The sequence below is a fragment of the Oncorhynchus mykiss genome, chromosome 7 (genome assembly GCF_057628025.1).
Source record: "Oncorhynchus mykiss isolate SJ-2025 chromosome 7, ASM5762802v1, whole genome shotgun sequence".
Taxonomy (NCBI): Eukaryota; Metazoa; Chordata; class Actinopteri; order Salmoniformes; family Salmonidae; genus Oncorhynchus; species Oncorhynchus mykiss.
In genome coordinates this window covers 28,764,268-28,784,527 of record NC_143028.1, presented here as the reverse complement: position 1 = coordinate 28,784,527, position 20,260 = coordinate 28,764,268, and the positions used below count along the sequence as shown (strand labels likewise).

Sequence of the window (20,260 nt, the reverse complement as noted above, 5' to 3'; positions counted from 1 at the left end):
CTATTGGACCTTGTAGTCATAGCGGATAATATTCTAATCTTTGGTGACTTTAATATTCACATGGAAAAGTCCACAGACCCACTCCAAAAGGCTTTCGGAGCCATCATCGACTCAGTGGGTTTTGTACAACATGTCTCTGGACCCACTCACTGTCACAGTCATACGCTGGACCTAGTTTTGTCCCATGGAATAAATGTTGTGGATCTTAATGTTTTTCCTCATAATCCTGGACTATCGGACCACCATTTTATTACGTTTGCAATTGCAACAAATAATCTGCTCAGACCCCAACCAAGGATCATCAAAAGTCGTGCTATAAATTCACAGACAACACAAAGATTCCTTGATGTCCTTCCAGACTCCTTCTGCCTACCCAAGGACGCCAGAGGACAAAAATCAGTTAACCACCTAACTGAGGAACTCAACTTAACCTTGCGCAATACCCTAGATGCAGTTGCACCCCTAAAAACTAAAAACATTTCTCATAAGAAACTAGCTCCCTGGTACACAGAAAATACCCGAGCTCTGAAGCAAGCTTCCAGAAAATTGGAACGGAAATGGCGCCACACCAAACTGGAAGTCTCCCGACTAGCTTGGAAAGACAGTACTGTGCAGTACCGAAGAGCCCTTACTGCTGCTCGATCATCCTATTTTTCTAACTTAATTGAGGAAAATAAGAACAATCCGAAATTCCTTTTTGATACTGTCGCAAAGCTAACTAAAAAGCAGCATTCCCCAAGAGAGGATGACTTTCACTTTAGCAGTGATAAATTCATGAACTTCTTTGAGGAAAAGATTATGATTATTAGAAAGCAAATTACGGACTCTTCCTTAAATCTGCGTATTCCTTCAAAGCTCAGTTGTCCTGAGTCTGCACAACTCTGCCAGGACCTAGGATCAAGAGAGACACTCAAGTGTTTTAGTACTATATCTCTTGACACAATGATGAAAATAATCATGGCCTCTAAACCTTCAAGCTGCATACTGGACCCTATTCCAACTAAACTACTGAAAGAGCTGCTTCCTGTGCTTGGCCCTCCTATGTTGAACATAATAAACGGCTCTCTATCCACCGGATGTGTACCAAACTCACTAAAAGTGGCAGTAATAAAGCCTCTCTTGAAAAAGCCAAACCTTGACCCAGAAAATATAAAAAACTATCGGCCTATATCGAATCTTCCATTCCTCTCAAAAATTTTAGAAAAGGCTGTTGCGCAACAACTCACTGCCTTCCTGAAGACAAACAATGTATACGAAATGCTTCAGTCTGGTTTTAGACCCCATCATAGCACTGAGACGGCACTTGTGAAGGTGGTAAATGACATTTTAATGGCATCGGACCGAGGCTCTGCATCTGTCCTCGTGCTCCTAGACCTTAGTGCTGCTTTTGATACCATCGATCACCACATTCTTTTGGAGAGATTGGAAACCCAAATTGGTCTACACGGACAAGTTCTGGCCTGGTTTAGATCTTATCTGTCGGAAAGATATCAGTTTGTCTCTGTGAATGGTCTGTCCTCTGACAAATCAACTGTACATTTCGGTGTTCCTCAAGGTTCCGTTTTAGGACCACTATTGTTTTCACTATATATTTTACCTCTTGGGGATGTTATTCGAAAACATAATGTTAACTTTCACTGCTATGCGGATGACACACAGCTGTACATTTCAATTAAACATGGTGAAGCCCCAAAATTGCCCTTGCTAGAAGAATGTGTTTCAGACATAAGGAAGTGGATGGCTGCAAACTTTCTACTTTTAAACTCGGACAAAACAGAGATGCTTGTTCTAGGTCCCAAGAAACAAAGAGATCTTCTGTTGAATCTGACAATTAATCTTAATGGTTGTACAGTCGTCTCAAATAAAACTGTGAAGGACCTCGGCGTTACTCTGGACCCTGATCTCTCTTTTGAAGAACATATCAAGACCATTTCAAGGACAGCTTTTTTCCATCTACGTAACATTGCAAAAATCAGGAACTTTCTGTCCAAAAATGATGCAGAAAAATTAATCCATGCTTTTGTCACTTCCAGGTTAGACTACTGCAATGCTCTACTTTCCGGCTACCCGGATAAAGCACTAAATAAACTTCAGTTAGTGCTAAATACGGCTGCTAGAATCCTGACTAGAACCAAAAAATTTGATCATATTACTCCAGTGCTAGCCTCTCTACACTGGCTTCCTGTCAAAGCAAGGGCTGATTTCAAGGTTTTACTGCTAACCTACAAAGCATTACATGGGCTTGCTCCTATCTATCTCTCTGATTTGGTCCTGCCGTACATACCTACACGTACGCTACGGTCACAAGACGCAGGCCTCCTAATTGTCCCTAGAATTTTTAAGCAAACAGCTGGAGGCAGGGCTTTCTCCTATAGAGCTCCATTTTTATGGAACGGTCTGCCTACCCATGTCAGAGACGCAAACTCGGTCTCAACCTTTAAGTCTCTACTGAAGACTCATCTCTTCAGTGGGTCATATGATTGAGTGTAGTCTGGCCCAGGAGTGGGAGGGTGAACGGAAAGGCTCTGGAGCAACGAACCACCCTTGCTGTCTCTGCCTGGCCGGTTCCCCTCTTTCCACTGGGATTCTCTGCCTCTAACCCTATTACAGGGGCTGAGTCACTGGCTTTACTGGGGCTCTCTCATGCCGTCCCTGGAGGAGGTGCGTCACCTGAGTGGGTTGAGTCACTGATGTGGTCATCCTGTCTGAGTTGGCGCCCCCCCCCCCCCCCTTAAGTTGTGCCGTGGCGGAGGTCTTTGTGGGCTATACTCAGCCTTGTCTCAGGATGATAAGTTGGTGGTTGAAGATATCCCTCTAGTGGTGTGGGGGCTGTGCTTTGGCAAAGTGGGTGGGGTTATATCCTTCCTGTTTGGCCCTGTCCGGGGGTGTCCTCGGAGTGGGCCACAGTGTCTCCTGACCCCTCCTGTCTCAGCCTCCAGTATTTATGCTGCAGTAGTTTATGTGTCGGGGGGCTAGGGTCAGTTTGTTATATCTGGAGTACTTCTCCTGTCCTATTCGGTGTCCTGTGTGAATCTAAGTGTGCGTTCTCTAATTCTCTCCTTCTCTCTTTCTCTCTCTCGGAGGACCTGAGCCCTAGGACCATGCCCCAGGACTACCTGACATGATGACTCCTTGCTGTCCCCAGTCCACCTGGCTGTGCTGCTGCTCCAGTTTCAACTGTTCTGCCTTATTATTATTCGACCATGCTGATCATTTATGAACATTTGAACATCTTGGCCATGTTCTGTTATAATCTCCACCCGGCACAGCCAGAAGAGGACTGGCCATCCCACATATGCTCTCTCTAATTCTCTCTTTCTTTCTCTCTCTCGGAGGACCTGAGCCCTAGGACCATGCCCCAGGAATACCTGACATGATGACTCCTTGCTGTCCCCAGTCCACCTGACTGTGCTGCTGCTCCAGTTTCAACTATTCTGCCTTATTATTATTCGACCATGCTGGTCATTTATGAACATTTGAACATCTTGACCATGTTTTGTTATAATCTCCACCCGGCACAGCCAGAAGAGGACTGGCCACCCCACATAGCCTGGTTCCTCTCTAGGTTTCTTCCTAGGTTTTGGCCTTTCTAGGGAGTTTTTCCTAGCCACCGTGCTTCTTCACCTGCATTGCTTGCTGTTTGGGGTTTTAGGCTGGGTTTCTGTACAGCACTTTGAGATATCAGCTGATGTACGAAGGGCTATATAAAATAAATTTGATTGATTGATTCAAATTGCCATCGATAAAATGCAATTGTGTTCGTTGTCCGTTGCTTATGCCTGCCCATACCATAACCCCACCGCCATTAGGGGGCACGTTGACATCAGCAAACTGTTCGCCCACACAGTTGAAACCGGGATTCATCCATGAGGAGCACACTTCTACAGCGTGTCAGTGGCCATCAAAGGTGAGCATTTGCCCGCTGAAGTTGGTTACGACACTGAACTGCAGTCAGGACAAGACCCTGGTGGTTTCTGACAGTTTGTGCAGAAATTCTTTGGTTGTGCAAACCCACAGTTTCATCAGCTGTCCAGGTGACTGGTGTCAGACGATCCCGCATGTGAAGAAGTCAGATGTGGATGGTCTGGCGTGGTTAAACGTGGTCTGCAGTTGTGAGGGTGGTTGGACGTACTGTCAAATTCTCTAAACGACATTGGAAGCGGCTTATAGTAGAAAGATAAACATTCAATTCTCTGGCAACAGCTTTGGTGGACATTCCTACAGTCAGCATCCCAATTGCACGCTCCGTCAAAACTTATGACATCTGTGGCATTGTGGTCCCCAGCACAATGCCATTACCTGTGTAATGATCATGCTGTTTATTCAGATTCTTTATAGGCCACATCTGTCAGGGTTTTTTTTATTTCACCTTTATTTAACCAGGTAAGCTAGTTGAGAACAAGCATAGCAGTTCGACACATACAACAACACAGAGTTACACATGGAATGAACAAAACATACAGTCAATAACACAGTAGAAAAAAAAAGAAAAAGTCTATATACAGTTAGTGCAAATTAGGGAGATAAGGCAATAAATAGGCCATGGTGGCGAAGTAATTACAATATGGCATTTAAACACTGGAATGGTAGATGTGCAAAAGATGGATGTGCTAGTAGAGATACTGTGGTGCAAAAGGAGCAAAATAAATAAATACAGAATGGGGATGAGGTAGATAGATGGGCTGTATACAGATGGGCTATGAACAGGTGCAGTGATCTGTGAGCTGCTCTGACAGCTGGTTCTTAAAGCTAGTGAGGGAGATGGGAATCTCCAGCTTCAGTGATTTTTGCAGTTTGTTCCAGTCAGTGGCAGCAGAGAACTGAAAGGAAAGGCGACCAAAATAGGAATTGGCTTTGGGGGTGACCAGTGAGATATACCTGCTGGTGCACGTGCTACGAGTGGGTGCTGCTATGGTGACCAGCGAGCTGAGATAGGGCGGGGCTTTACCTAGCAGAGACTTGTAGATAACGTGTAGCCAGCGGGTTTGGCGATGAGTATGAAGCGAGGGCCAGCCAACGAGAGAGTACAGGTCGCAGTGGTGAGTAGTGTATGGGGCTTTGGTGGCAAAATGGATGGCACTGTGATAGACTACATCCAGTTTGCTGAGTAGAGTGTTGGAGGCTATTTTATAAATGACATCGCCGAAGTCAAGGATCAGTAGGATTGTCAGTTTTACGAGGGTATGTTTGGCAGCATGAGTGAAGGAAGCCAATTCTAGATTAAATTTTTGATTGGAGATGCTTAATGTGAGTCTGGAAGGAGAGTTTACAGTCTAGCCAGACACCTAGGTATTTGTAGTTATCCACGTATTCCAAGTCAGAGCCGTCCAGAGTAGTGATGCTGGATGGGCGGGCAGGTGCGGGGAATGATCGGTTGAATAGCATGCATTTAGTTTTATTTGCATTTAAGAGCAATTGGAGGCCACGGAAGTAGAGTTGTATGGAATTGAAGCTCATCTGGAGGTTAAAACCTCTTAAGCATAGGCGGGACGCAAATGTCTCAACTGGCCAATTTCCAGGGGAAATGCAGAGCATTAAATCACACATGTAAGATACTCAATTAAAGCTACACTCGTTGTGAATCCAACCATCATGTGTAAAATTTTAAAAAGGCTTTTCGGCGAAAGCATAAGAAGCTATTATCTGATAATCTGCACCATCTGCACCAGCAGTGAACAAAGGAGCTAGCATATTACAACCCTGCAGGCGCTACACAAAATGCTGAAATAAAATATAAAACATGCATTACCTTTGATGAGCTTCTTTTGTTGGCACTCCAATATGTCCCATAAACATCACAATTTGTCCTTTTGTTCGATTAATTTCATCCATATATATTCAAAATGTCCATTCATAAAGCGCGTTTGATCCAGAAAAAAACTGCTTACAAAAATGCAACGTCACTACAAAATATTTCAAAAGTTGCCTATAAACTTTGCCAAAATATTTCAAAGTACTTTTGTAATACAACGTTAGGTATTTTTAAACGTTAATAATCGATCAAATTGTAGATGGGGCAATCTGTATTCAATACAGGAAAGAAAACAAACCAGAGTTGCTTTTCACATCTTGCGCAACTCACAAAAGTGTCCCCAGTTCCGAGTTGGCTTACTTCTTCATTGCACAAAGGAATAACCTCAACCAAATTCCAAAGGCTGGCGACATCCAGTGGAAGCGGTAGGAACTGAAAATAGGTTCCTATGAAATATCCCATGGCAAAGACAATACAGGGACCAGAGAGGAAAAGTTAGTCCTCTGGGTTTTGCCTGCTACATAAGTTCTGTTATACTCACAGACATGATTCAAACAGTTTTAAAAACAGAGGGTTTTCTATCCAAATCTACTAATAATATGCATATCTTATATTCTTGGCATGATTAGCAGGAAGTTGAAATTGGGCACGCTATTTATCCAAAAGTGAAAATTCTGCCCCCGAGCTTCAAGATTAACACATTGTCCAAAGAAGGGCCAGAAGTATACAGAATGGTGTCGTCTGCATAGAGGTGGATCAGAGAATCACCAGCAGCAAGAGCGACATAATTGATGTATACACAGAAGAGAGTCGGCCCGAGAATTGAACCCTGTGGCACCCCCATAGAGACTGCCAGAGGTCTGGACAACAGGCCCTCCAATTTGACACACTGAACTCTATCAGATAAGTAGTTGGTGAACCAGGCGAGGCAATCATTTGAGAAACCAAGGCAGTTGAGTCTGCCAATAAGAATGTGGTGATTGACAGAGTCGAAACCCTTGGCCAGGTCGATGAATACAGCTGCACAGTAATGACTTATTACTGGTTATGATATCGTTAAGGACCTTGAGCGTGGCTGAGGTGCACCCATGACCAGCTTGGAAACCAGATTGCATAGTGGAGAAGGTACGATGTGATTCAAAATGGTCAGTAATCTGTTTGTTAACTTGGCCTTCGAAGACCTTAGAGATGCAGGGTAGGATACATATAGGTCTGTAGCAGTTTGGGTCTAGAGTGTCTCCCACTTTGAAGAGGGGGATGACCGCGGCTGCTTTCCAATCTTTGGGAATCTCAGACGATACGAAAGAGAGGTTGAACAGGCTAGTAATAGGGGTTGCAACAATTTCGGCAGATCATTTTAGAAAGAGAGGGTCCAGATTGTCTAGCCCGGCTAATTTGTAGGGGTCCAGATTTTGCAGTTCTTTCAAAACATCAGCTATCTGGATATGGGTGAAGGAGAAAGGGTGGGGGCTTGGGCGGGTTGCTGTGGAGGGTGCCGGGCAGTTGACCCGGGTAGGGGTAGCTGGGTAGGGGTAGCTAGGTGGAAAGCATGGCCAGCCGTAGAGAAATGCTTATTGAAATTCTCAATTATTGTGGATTTGTCAGTTGTAACAGTGTTTCCTAGCCTCAGAGCAGTGGGTAGCTGGGAGGAGGTGCTCTTATTCTCCATGGACTATACAGTGTCCCAGAACTTTTTTGAGTTTGTACTGCAGGATGCAAATTTCTTTTTAAAAAAGCTAGCCTTAGCTTTCCTAACTGCCTGTGTATATTGGTTCTTAGCTTCCCTGAAAAGTTGCATATCATGGGCGCTATTCAATGCTAATGCAGCACGTCACAGGATGTTTTTGTGCTGGTCAAGGGCAGGCAGGTCTGGAGTGAATCAAGGGCTATATCTATTCCTGGTTCTACATTTTTTGAATGGGGCATGCCTATTTAAGATGGTGAGGAAGGCACATTTAAAGAATAACCAGGCATCCTCTACTGTCGGGATGAGGTCAATGTCATTCCAGGATACCCCGGCCAAGTCGATTAGAAAGGCCTGCTCGCAGAAGTGTTTTAGGGAGCGTTTGACAGTGATGAGGGGTGGCCGTTTGCTCGCAGACCCATTACGGATGCAGGCAATGAGGCAGTGATCGCTGAGATCTTGGAGGAAAACAGCAGAGGTGTATTTGGAGGGTGAGTTAGTTAGGATGACATCTATGAGGGTGCCCGTGTTTACGGATTTGGGGTTAAATCTGGTAGGTTCATTGATAAATTGTGTGAGATTGAGGGCATCAAGCTTAGATAGTAGGATGGCTGGGGTGTTAATAAGCATGTCCCAGTTTAGGTCACCTAGCAGCACAAGCTCAGAAGACAGATGGGGGGCAATCAAATCACATATGGTGTCGAGGGCACAGCTGGGGGCAGAGGGTGGTCTATAGCAAGCGGCAACGGTGAGAGAGTTGTTTTTAGGTTAATTTTTAGAAGTAGAAGCTCAAATTGTTTGGGTACAGACCTGGATAGTAAGACAGAACTCTGCAGGTTATCTTTGCAGTAAATTGCAACACCGCCCCCTTTGGCAGTTCTATCTTGTCGGAAAATGTTATAGTTAGGAATGGAAATTTCAAGGTTTTTGGTGGTCTTCCTAAGCCAGGATTGAGACACTATTGGTGGAGTGTGCTAGGGCAGTGAATAAAACAAATTTAGGGAGGAGGCTTCTAATGTTAACATGCATGAAACCAAGGCTTTTACGGTTGCAGAAGTCAACAAATGAGAGAGCCTGCGGGATGGGAGTGGAGGTTGACACAGCAGGCCCTGGATTAACCTATATATTACCAGAGCAACAGAGGAGTTGGATAATGGTACGGCTAAAGGCTAACAGAACTGGATGTCTAGTACGTTCAGAACAGAGAGTAAAAGGAGCAGATTTGTGGGCACGGTAGAATATATTCAAGGCATAGTAGGATGTGAATACAGTGGGGGTAAACCTGTGCATATAGTGATAATGAAAGAGATATTGTCTCTAGAAATAGCATTTAAACCAGGTGATGTCACCGCCTGTGTGGGAGGTAGAACTAAATTGTTAGCCGAGGAGTGTTGAGCAGTGCTAGAGACTCGACAATGAAATAAAACAATAGTTACAAACCAGAACAGCAATCGACACGGCATGGTGACGTTAGGGAAAAGCATGCGTAGCCGGGTGATCATACAAGTCCAGTGCATGGCTTCAGGCAGCTAGCGGGACGGAGCTAGCAGGCTAACAGAAAGGCCTTAGAGGGATGACCTGACGGAGGAAAGTCTGTTGTGGCTCCCTCGTGCAAGTTACATCAGCGGACGGATCAGCAGGGCTCCGTGTGGTAAACCAGGCCAATTGGCAAAATATGTATAGTGGCCGAAGAAATATGTCCGAAGGGCCCCTTAAACCAGCAGTCCAATGTGCTTTAGATAGCTAGCAGGCCGCAGATTAGCGGCTGTGCGTTCAGGGGTCGTTAGCCGCTATAATTCCAGGTGGGGATTTTTTTTTATCATAATAAAAAATAAAAAAAATACTAAAAAAAATTGGTTCAGAGCTTGCGGTAGGAATCCGGAGATATGGAGAAGAATAAGTCCGACTAGCTCTGGTTTGAGTCGCGCTGTACAGACTGGCGAGAGTTGTCCGGGATAAAGGTAGCTGATGACCACTAGCAAAGGATAGCTGACTGCTAGCTAGTGGCTTCGGAATGGATTCGATGGGCCTCGTAAGCCAACAGTCCATTGTGCTCTAGACAGCTAGCATTCAGGGGACGTTAGCTGCGAAGGTCAGAAGGTGAGAAGGTTCAGAGCTTGCGATAGGAATCCGGGGATATGGAGAGAAAAATAGGTCCGGTGTGCTCTGGTTGAATCGCGTGAGCTTTCCGAGCTAGGGGTTAGCTGATGACCGTTAGCTGGCTAATTTATGTTGGAGAGATTCCAGTAAAAGAGGCAGAGAAAAATACTTTAGAGAAAAAGCAGGTCCTCACCACATTGGGTGAGGCGGGTTGCAGGAGAGTATTTTGAAGTAAGGATTTAGAAAAATATAAAAAGATATGCGAAGAAAAATATATTAAAATATATATATACATGGGACACGACAAGACGAAGGACAAATACGTCTGACTGCTACGCCATCTTGGATTATCAGGTGGATGGATTATCTTGGCAAAGGATAAATGCTCACTAACAGGGATGTAAACAAATTTGTGAACATATTTGAGAGAGGGATCTTTTATTTCAGCTGATGAAACATTGAACCAACATGCTGTGTTTATAGTTTTGTTCAGTTTTTAAGGAAACATTTTAAGGAAACTATATGGCATGCGCCAAGTTTATAAATATCAATATTTTTGTGCTTGTGCAGTCTTTTCAGAAACAGCGCAGCAGATACTAGTGTAAAATGTATGCAACGATTATAAATGAGGCCCCTGGGTGGTAGACTTGTTAGACATAAAATATGTCTAATCAAATACAAAATTCAACATCATTTCAACCACCAAGTAAGTATATACAGTTGAAGTCGGAAGTTTACATACACTTAGGTTGGAGTCATTACAACTCATTTTTCAACCACTCCAAAAATGTCTTGTTAACAAACTATAGTTTGTCTACATCTACTTTGTGCATGACACAAGTCATATTTTCCAACAATTGTTTACAGACAGATTATTTCACTTATAATTCACTGTATAACAATTCCCACCGGGTCAGAAGTTTACATACACTAAGTTGACTGTGCCTTTAAACAGCTTGTAAAATTCCAGAAAATGATGTCATGGCTTTAGAAGGTTCTGATAGGCTAACTGACATCATTTGAGTCAATTGGAGGTGTAGTTGTGGATGTATTTCAAGGCCTACCTTCAAACTCAGTGCCTCTTTACTTGACATCATGGGAAAATCAAAAGAAATCAGCCAAGACCTCAGAAAAATTTTGTAGACCTCCACAAGTCTGGTTCATCCTTGGGAGCAATTTCCAAACGCTCGAAGGTACCACGTTCATCTGTACAAACAATATTACGCAAGTATAAACACCATGGGACCACGCAGCAATTATACCGGTCAGGAAGGAGATGCCTTCTGTCTCCCTGAGGTGAATGTACTTTGGTGCGAAAAGTACAAATCAATCCCAGAATAAAGGACCTTGTGAAGATGCTGGAGGAAACAGGTACAAAGTATCTATATCCACAGTAAAACGAGTCCTATATTGGCATAACCTGAAAAGCGGCTCACTAAGGAAGAAGCCACTGCTCCAAAACCGTGATAAAAAAGCCAGACTACAGTTTGTAACTGCACATGGGGACAAAGATGGTACTTTTGTCCTCTGGTCTGATGAAACAAAAATGTAAATGTTTGGCCATAATGACCATCGTTATGTTTGCAGGAGAAAAGGGGAGGCTTGCAAGCCGAAGAACACCATCCCAACCGTGATGCACGGGGGTGGCAGCATCACGTTGTGAGGGTGCTTTGCTGCAGGAGGGACTGGTGCACTTCATGAGCAAGGGAAATTATGTGGATATATTGAAGCAACATCTCAAGACATCAGTCAGGAAGTTAAAGCTTGGTCGCAAATAGGTCTTCCAAATGGACAATGACACCAAGCATACTTCCAAAGGTGTGGCAAAATGGCTTAAGGACAACAAAGTCAAGGTATTGGAGTGGCCATCACAAAGCCCTGACCTCAATCCCATAGAAAATTTGAAATTTAAAAAACGTGTGCGAGCAAGGAGGCCTACACACCAGCTCTGTCAGGCGGAATGGGCCAAAATTCACCCAACTTATTGTGGGAAGCTTGTGGAAGGCTACCCGAAACATTTGACCCAAGTTAAACTATTTAAAGGCAATGCTACCAAATACTAATTGAGGGTATGTAAACTTGTGACCCACTGGGAATGTGATGAAAGGAATAAAAGCTGAAATAAATTATTCTCGCTACCTTTATTCTGATATTTCACATTCTTAAAATTAAGTGGTGATCCTAACACAGAGAATGTTTACTAGGATTAGATGAAACTGAATTTAAATGTATTTGGCTATGGTGTATGTAAACTTCTGACTTCAACTGTATATTGAATATAGGATGAAAAAGATTTTCTTTGTTTCTTTATGGAATTTTCTACAGAATTTCAATATATTCTGTACATAGATCTGATCATTATTTTGAAATTACATTGATGTAATAGGTTAAGTCAATGTTTTTAAGTAGACGTTTTACCCTCATTTTAATATTTACACTGCTGGTAGAAATGAGATGGAAACAGCACTGGTTGATTACTTTTTTCAAAACCAATGTATTTTCCACATTGATTCCATGACACAATACGTTGACAAATTACGCTGAAACAACGTCGATTCAACCAGTGTGTGCCCGGTAGGTTGCTACTATGCTGTGTTCCAAAACATCCTTGTCTGAGCTCCTCTGTTTCCTGCGCTCACTTGACAATGTTACATCAGTCTGAAAACTTTAGAGGCAATTTGTTGTTGAAAAGCATTTAGTTATGTTTTTCCAAAGCTTCTTGTGAGAGTCGAAGGCCAGGCTACCTTTTGGGACAATTCAAATTTCTTCACCAAGGCTTGGGGGATCATCTGGCATTTCACATTCTCCAGAGTCTTGGCTGGAAGTCAACAAACACGGCAATGGAAAGAGGAGCTCACCCCCATTAGCCTTAATTAGAAGGTACTTACAAAGGTCATCCATGGTGGAACACTTGTTGTGAAAAGAACACAAGGTATCCCAGGGACTTATTAGACCCTCTATGGAGATAGGAACTGAAGTTCATCATCATAAAGTATGTCTCTGTTTGAAAACGATAATGAAGAAAAATCCAATTACACATCACTCGTAAATTTAGTCCCTTGGGGGTACACACCATAACACATCTCTGACCAATTACAGGGTAACTGCTCTCAGGTTGCAATGATCCTACGATTCTGTTTATAGAGTTATGAAGAAACAACACAGCGAACAATTTTGTCTTTATTGCCGTCTGTGCCAGAATACAGAGAGGCTTTGAACATAACAAAAAAAGGTTATTAGAAATATACAAAAACTACAGGTAACCAAATATAGGGGTATAAATCTTTCCATCACGTGGTCGTTTAATACAAGACTAAACAAAGAATAACAAGAAACTTAAAAGGCCCTCTTGTTCAGTTACATATCTCAGTGACATTCTCTCTGTCCCTCAAAAATGCAGTAAAATGCATAACAGAGAGGGATAATTAATTGAACTGTAAAAAGCTCAATCGATTTAAAATTAAACCATAGCAAAAGGTGGGGCATAAACTTCGCTTTGTTTTTGGTGGTATTTTGATTTCACATAATATATCAGTAAAGTCATTACCTAATTCAATTTCATACATAGTTCCCCAGTAAGACAATTAATGTGACCAAGTTAATACAGTACTTGATCTCATCCTCTAGACAGTCATGTTTTGGTTTGATCTGGGTAATTGGGTGATGCTTGGTTTCACTTTTGTAAATCCAGGAACCATTATTTGTACTCTTTTTGATGCTGCTATTGTTCATTCCTCTACAAATATTGCATTATATTACTTTCTACGAATCACTGATTGGTGCTTTGAATTGACCTAGGCTAGATCATAAGGACTGGTAATAGTAACACTTCTTAATTTCTTTTTTCTCAGATATCTACTGCCGGTATAAAAAAATGGCTATAAATACATCACATTTAACAAACCATATAAAACAGATCAAGTATAAATAGGGCACAAAGAAACTGGTATCTGGTGTGTCAATGGAAAAATACTGTGTTTAAGTTATAAACAATGGCTGTACTTTCTAGTTGCCTGTGCTTATGTCTACAGTAAGTAGTGTGCCAACTGTTCCTATTGATGTGTTTGACATGACTTAAGTCCAGTGCATTCATGCTCTGATACGAGATACTCTACATGAAATATTGTTTTGGGTAATTTACATCATGGATATTCAACATTGACAGGACTTGTTTTTCCTGTTACATTCTTGACAGGAAGAGTCCTCTATACTCAATGAATCTCCACATCCTTGTTGGGTTACATGGTTGACACCCCTCATTTCCGTGACAGCAGCTGGTTCTCCAAGTCCTCCAATCGAGCAGTCATCCCCGCCAGTAGAAAAGAGTTAAGGAAATAAACACATCATTCCATTTTATGGTCAAATGGGCTGAACGAATGAAGTTGAGCTGAGTTTAATGATGTTGTAGTAGAAGAATCATATGGCTTTTTTTATGGGATTAATTTTGGTCCGAATCCTAATTTGAAATGTGTGCACTAAACTTGGACTTAAATCATGCATTGATGTTGATGGGAAGATCTGTGCAAAAACTTGAGTTACAGACACTGACATATTTGGGCCAACAGTATATCACTTAAATGCATATATATTAAGTACTTAAGGTACAGTGCCTTTGGAAAGTATTCAGACCACTTGACTTTTTCCACATTTTGTTAGGTTAAAACTTTATTCTAAAATTGATTAAATTGTTGATTTTTCGACTCAATCTACACATAATACCCCATAATGACAAAGCAAAAACAGTTTATACATTTTTGCTAATTTATAAATAATAACAATTCTGAAATATCACATATACATAAGTATTCAGACCCTTTACTCAGTACTTTGTTGAAGCGCCTTTGGCAGTGCTTACAGCCTCGAGTCTTCTTGAGTATGACGCTACAAGCTTGACACCTGTATTTGGGGAGTTTCTCCCAGTCTCCTCTGCAGATCCTCTCAGCTCTGTCAGGTTGGATGGGGATCGTTGCTGCACAGCTATTTTCAGGTCTCTCCAGAGATGTTAGATCGGGTTCAAGTCCGGGCTCTGGCTGGGCCGCCCAAGGACATTCAGAGACTTACCCCGAAGCCACTCCCATGTTGTCTTGGCTGTGTACTTAGGGTAGTTGTCCTGTTGGAAAGGGAACCTTTGCCCACTTGTCTGAGACCCCGAGTGCTCTGGAGCAGGTTTTCATTAAGGATCACTCTGTACTTTTCTCTGTTCATCTTTGCCTCAATCCTGACTAGTCTCCCAGTCCCTGAAAAATATCCCCACAGCATCATGCTGCCACCACCATGCTTCACCGTAGAGATGGTGCCAAGTTTCCTCCAGACGTGACGCTTGGCATTCAGGCCAAAGAGTTCAATCTTGGTTTCATCAGACCAGAGAATCTTATTTCTCGTGGTCTAAGAGTCTTTAGGTGCTTTTTGGAAAACTCCAAGGGGGCTGTCATGTACCTTTTATTGAGGAGTGGATTTCGCCTGTTCGCTCTACCATAAAGGCCTGATTGGTGGAGTGCTGCAGAGATGGTTGTCCTTCTCGAAGGTTCTTCCATCTCCACAGAGGAACTCTAGAGATCTGTCAGAGTGACCATCGGGTTCTTGGTCACCTCCCTGATCAAGACCCTTCTCTCCCGATTGTTCAGTTTTGCCATGCGACCAACTCTAGGAAGAGTCTTGTGGTAGTCGTTCCAAACTTCTTCCATTTAAGATCGATGGAGGCCACAGTGTTTTTGGGGACATTCAAAGCTGCAGAAATGTTTTGGTACCCTTCCCCAGATCTGTGCCTGGACACAATACTGTCTCACATCTCTATGGACAATTACTTCAACCTCATGGCTTGATTTTTGCTCTGACATACAATGTCAACTGTGGGACCTTGTATAGACAGGTGTGTGCCTTTAAAAATCATGTCCAATCAAGTTGTGGAAACATCTCGAGGGTGGAGCAGGATGCACTTGAGCTCAATTTTGAGTCTCAGAGCAAAGGGTCTGAATATTTTTCTAAAAACCTGTTTTCGCTTTGTCATTATGGGTTATTGTGTGTAGATGATTTAGAAAAATGTAATCTATTTTAAAATAAAGCTGTAACGTAACAAAATGTGGAAAAGTCAAGGGGTCTGAATTCTTTCCGAAGGCACTAACAACTTTATGGCCTAAAAAAACATTTATATAAACTACATAAAGTATTTTGTTATAGTAATTGTTATCACAAAACTGTAAAATGTTAGGACAAAATAAGGTAGTATCTGAAATATCTGGATCAATAGCCATCAGTAAATCTAATCTACTAGCACAAATGTTATAATGGGCGCTGCACAAAAAAATATGTCCTCCCTATGAAAAGTAGCCATGTGCACAGTCAATCAAAAGATACTTATGTGCAATGGCATGATGGAGACTGACGTGAAATTCCACTGCAACAGAAGTGCCATTAACTCCTCATCACCTCTAATCCCTAAGCATTTACAAGGAAAAAAACAATTGGTCTTTGAAACGTTGTCCTTTCAGATAGTGTTCCCTCTTTGGACTAATCTGTTTCTAGAGTCTTTGAGTAAACAGTGATCCACTTTACACAGTGATGAATATATTAGGTATGTTACGCTTAAGTTAAGTGATAGTTTACCATGTAGACCAGAACAGACATGATCATGCTTTACTGACTCAGAACTGATACATGTTTTTTCATGAATGTTACCTTTTATGAAAGTGATAAGAATCCAACACAAATATATACATATGAGTTTAAACAAATCTCTTTTCATTTTTGGCTGGATTCCGACACAGTTTAAGCCTAGTCCTGGAATAAAAAGCATGCTTAACGAAGAATCTCCATTGAAAAACATTTTAGTCCAGTATTAAGCTTAATCTGGGTCCAGGAAACTGGACATTAATGTATATGTTGATGACTGTTTTGAGTATTCATTGTGCCCTTTGATGTCCAATCATTTTTAATATTGTCCAGAGAGCTAAATAATCATTTAACCAGAGACAGCAAACACTGGTTGATTTTATTTTCAGGCCAATTTTCTGGCTTTGTGGAGACAAAAACAAATTTAAAAAAAGATTGTGGCAAGTGCAAAATATAATAAAGACTAGAGGAACAGGCACCCTGACTAGTATAAATTAACAATATTTGGGTGTGTGTTAGCTTTGTCTCAGCTACGAGTGTGTATATAAGTTATGCTTATATACTGTTCTGCCTGAGGCTATGGAATCCTGACCTGGTCACCGGACGTGCTACCTGTCCCAGACATGCTGTTTTCAACTCTCTAGAGACAGCAGGAGTGGTAGAGATACTCTTAATGATTGGCTATGAAAAGCCAACTGACATTTACTCCTGAGGTGTTGACTTACTGCACCCTCGACAACTACTGTGATTATTATTATTTGACCATGCTGGTCATTTATGAACATTTGAACATCTTGGCCATGTTCTGTTATAATCTCCACCCGGCAGAGCCAGAAGAGGACTGGCCACCCCTCATAGCCTGGTTCCTCTAGGTTTCTTCCTAGGTTTTGGCCTTTCTAGGGAGTTTTTCCTAGCCACCGTGCTTCTACACCTGCATTACTTGCCGTTTGGGATTTTAGGCTAGGTTTCTGTACAGCACTTTGAGATATCAGCTGATGTACGAAGGGCTATATAAATACATTTGATTTGATACAAAGTTCACGTTAAATGAACAGGAACTGTATATAAAAGGATATGTTTTGTTGTCAGCTGCTCCAGCGTGGTCATTGTGGCTTGCTGGAACTCAACCAGACTCTCACAGGAACATGGGTTTTTTACCTCAATCTCTCCCTGGCTCTCCTCTGAAAACACACATTTACATAATTTAGCAGACACTCCTATCCAGAGAAACTCATGCATTTCTCCCCCCTTCCTGGTACCCAATGGGAATCAAACCCACAACCCTGGTGTTGCAAGCGCCATGCTCAACCAACTGAGCCACAGGGGATCACATACACATTCTGAAAAAGTAACTTTCTCTCCAAATTAAGAAATGTAAGGAGGTGTCTATTGTGTAAAAAGTATTTAACCTCATCTTCTCTATTAATCTTTGCCTGACTTGATGGTGCTCTAAAATAACAAGTTCTGATTATGTTGTGATTTGCTTTGATCATAGAATAGAATACCTGCACAGATGTTGAGCTTGAGGTTCTCTGCTATCTGGTTGATGAAAGTGAAGTCAGTGGTATAAAAGAAGTGCTTGTCGTGTGGCTCCGAGGCAATCTCGCGCAGCTCATCCTCCACGGCCTTCCCAACGCCAACAGCATACATAGTGATACCTGGCACACAGGAAAACGCAGTATCTCACTGAAGTCCTGAATTGTATTTGATTGCAAGCACTGTTTTGTTGAAACATCTAGCCACACAAAAGTAGTGAATGGCAGTCGATTTGGATATATTTGTTGTCTTTAAGTAGTAGGCTTTCATATTTCATAACCATGTTACATGAGCTCTCATAGAAAGATATTCAAATCTTAATGTTCTTGGTCTTATGGAAACATTACTGCAGAAGCTTTATAATACATTAGGCAAATAAATTACAGCCCGTGTGTCATCTACAGTACCTGCTTCTTTGGCTTTCTTGGCCCACTCGGTGATGTCGTCTTGAGAGCGGCCGTCAGTGAAGACCAGGCCCACACGAGGGACATTCTTGCGGGCACCCTCGGCCTCTGAGAAGCTGTTCTCTACCATATGCTTGAGAGCCAGGCCCGTCATGGTGCCCTTCTCCATGTACTCCACATTCATCACCGCCTTCTTGATGTCAACCGCCGTCTGGTACATGTTGAGGGAGAACTCGGTTCGCACGCGACTGGAGTACTGCACTAGGCCCACTCGTGTCCCGTGCGCCGACACGTCCAGGGAGTCTACCACCTGGTTTACAAACTGCTTTACCAGCTTAAAGTTCTGGGGACGCACACTCTTGGAGCCGTCGATGAGGAGGACCAGGTCAATGTTGGCTGATCTGCAGGCTGGGTGGGACAAGGGGCGAATCAGGGCACTTTTCATACAGTAACATGCCCTTGTTGCATTTACCATGCATGGATTGTTGGTCTTTCATAAAACACTGTGGGATTCATCAGAAACAGCTCATTTGGCAGTGTTCTCTTGATGAAGGGCTTTTTTATATTTTTCCCTATAAAAATTAACTTACAAAGAGGGAAAGACGTAGGAGGACTATTCATACCAAACTTTAAATTGTATTTCCAAGCAGCATTTTGCCCAATCCTAATTTGGTTTAGAGATGATTCTTCTGCCCCCTTGCTGAGTATAGAGAGACATGGAAGAGATGTTCGTCACTGATATATCCCTTTAACAATGTAAACTACGCTTTGGTCCTATTAGTGCTAACACAATTTCTATTGGTGCAAAATTAAATGCTATGCTCCGCTATTTGACAATGCTTTGTGGTCTGGAGAGCAGTATTTTGCATCCCCCAAATAGTCCAAATGTGGAATCCGTACCCTTGCTGATATCATGGACAGCAATGTTTGAGAACATTCCAAACATTACAAATCAAATCATTTTTTCTGTATTTACAATTTAGGTCAGCTATTCTGGACTATGGAGTCCCTTGGGAAACCCAACTACCGACCACCCAATGATGGGATTTATAAATACATTATCTGGGATGGTGACATGTTGGCTGGGCGGGGTTGGGAGAACGAGATGAAAGGTTGGGGGTAGAGGCCACCTTTTTTATTTTCCTGTTTATACTGAATTTATTATTACAAACTTTTGAGTGGTAGCCTATGGGTAATGGATAATGTACCTGTAACCTACCGAACAAAAATAATACACTGTGGAATGTGCAGTTATTATGCATTTTAACAGGTCCTTACTGTAAAACTTTCTCAATTACTTGCATGGCTAAATATTTTATTTTGGAAGAGGTTATATTTATATTATATTTGTAGGTTATGCAATTCCAGTCCTAGAGCACATTAGATATTAGATATGATTTTCTAGATACTACAGAGGGACAACTGAATGGTAGTAGTTGTATAGAGCCATTGCATCCTGGTGAACCACAGGAGTTGTAGAGGGTATTAGAGGATATTCATTATTGTATTCATTGGGTGTGTGAGGTATACTTACTTCTGCAGCCTTTGCCATCCTCCGCCAGTAGCTGTGCCTCAGGACAGATGCAGTAGTAGGATCCTGGTGTGCTGACACACTGGTGCTCACAGCCATGCACCACTGTGTTACACAGGTCAAGATCTGTGGAAGACAAACACACATGGAGAGACTGACAAACTGAGGGGCAATGGATGAGAAGTGTGTAGTGTCATAGGTTATGTCCAAGATCAATGGAATGCGATGGGTTCAAATAGAATTTGTATTGTTAGGAATACTTTAGTTGCTTTTGATTGAGCTTGCTTGGAGCACTTCAACCAATGACCAATCCCAAACGTGCAAACTGGCACTCCTGACAGGCACAATCAAGTGCTAAAAATATTACAAAGAAAACATTATTTGAACTCAGGTCTGATCAAAACTAAACAAAATCCTGTTTTGTGCAAGTAATAAGGACAGAAAATATGTATTTTAAGCTTGATAAGTACAGGATAGTATGTAGATTTGTTGAGTTTGCAATGTTCACCACAAATCTCTCACTCAAATATGCTGTTGTATACATCTGTCCCTATGTATTCTACTGTTTGGCCTGATGGCCTCACTAACTTGAGTTTGAAGTGTTGTATTCACAGGTGAAGGTGCATGGGGTGGCGATACAGATC

The 20,260-nt window shown here is 42.2% G+C and overlaps 1 protein-coding gene across 13 annotated transcripts in view; it reads right to left on the bottom strand.

Annotated features, from left to right (window-relative positions):
- Positions 1-12,703: 12,703 nt before the first annotated feature.
- Positions 12,704-20,260, bottom strand: part of LOC110527673 (matrilin-4) — a 113,674-nt gene continuing 106,117 nt past the window's right edge. For all 13 annotated transcript variants that reach the window (XM_090240652.1, XM_090240649.1, XM_090240650.1 and 10 more), the window contains 5 exons: positions 19,620-19,742; positions 18,089-18,493; positions 17,651-17,803; positions 17,224-17,326; positions 12,704-13,853 (listed from right to left, as the gene is read on the bottom strand). In XM_090240652.1, the coding sequence (XP_090096778.1) occupies positions 13,793-13,853; positions 17,224-17,326; positions 17,651-17,803; positions 18,089-18,493; positions 19,620-19,742 (845 nt within the window). In that variant the 3' untranslated portion in view covers positions 12,704-13,792. The remainder of the gene's footprint in view (positions 13,854-17,223; positions 17,327-17,650; positions 17,804-18,088; positions 18,494-19,619; positions 19,743-20,260) is intronic.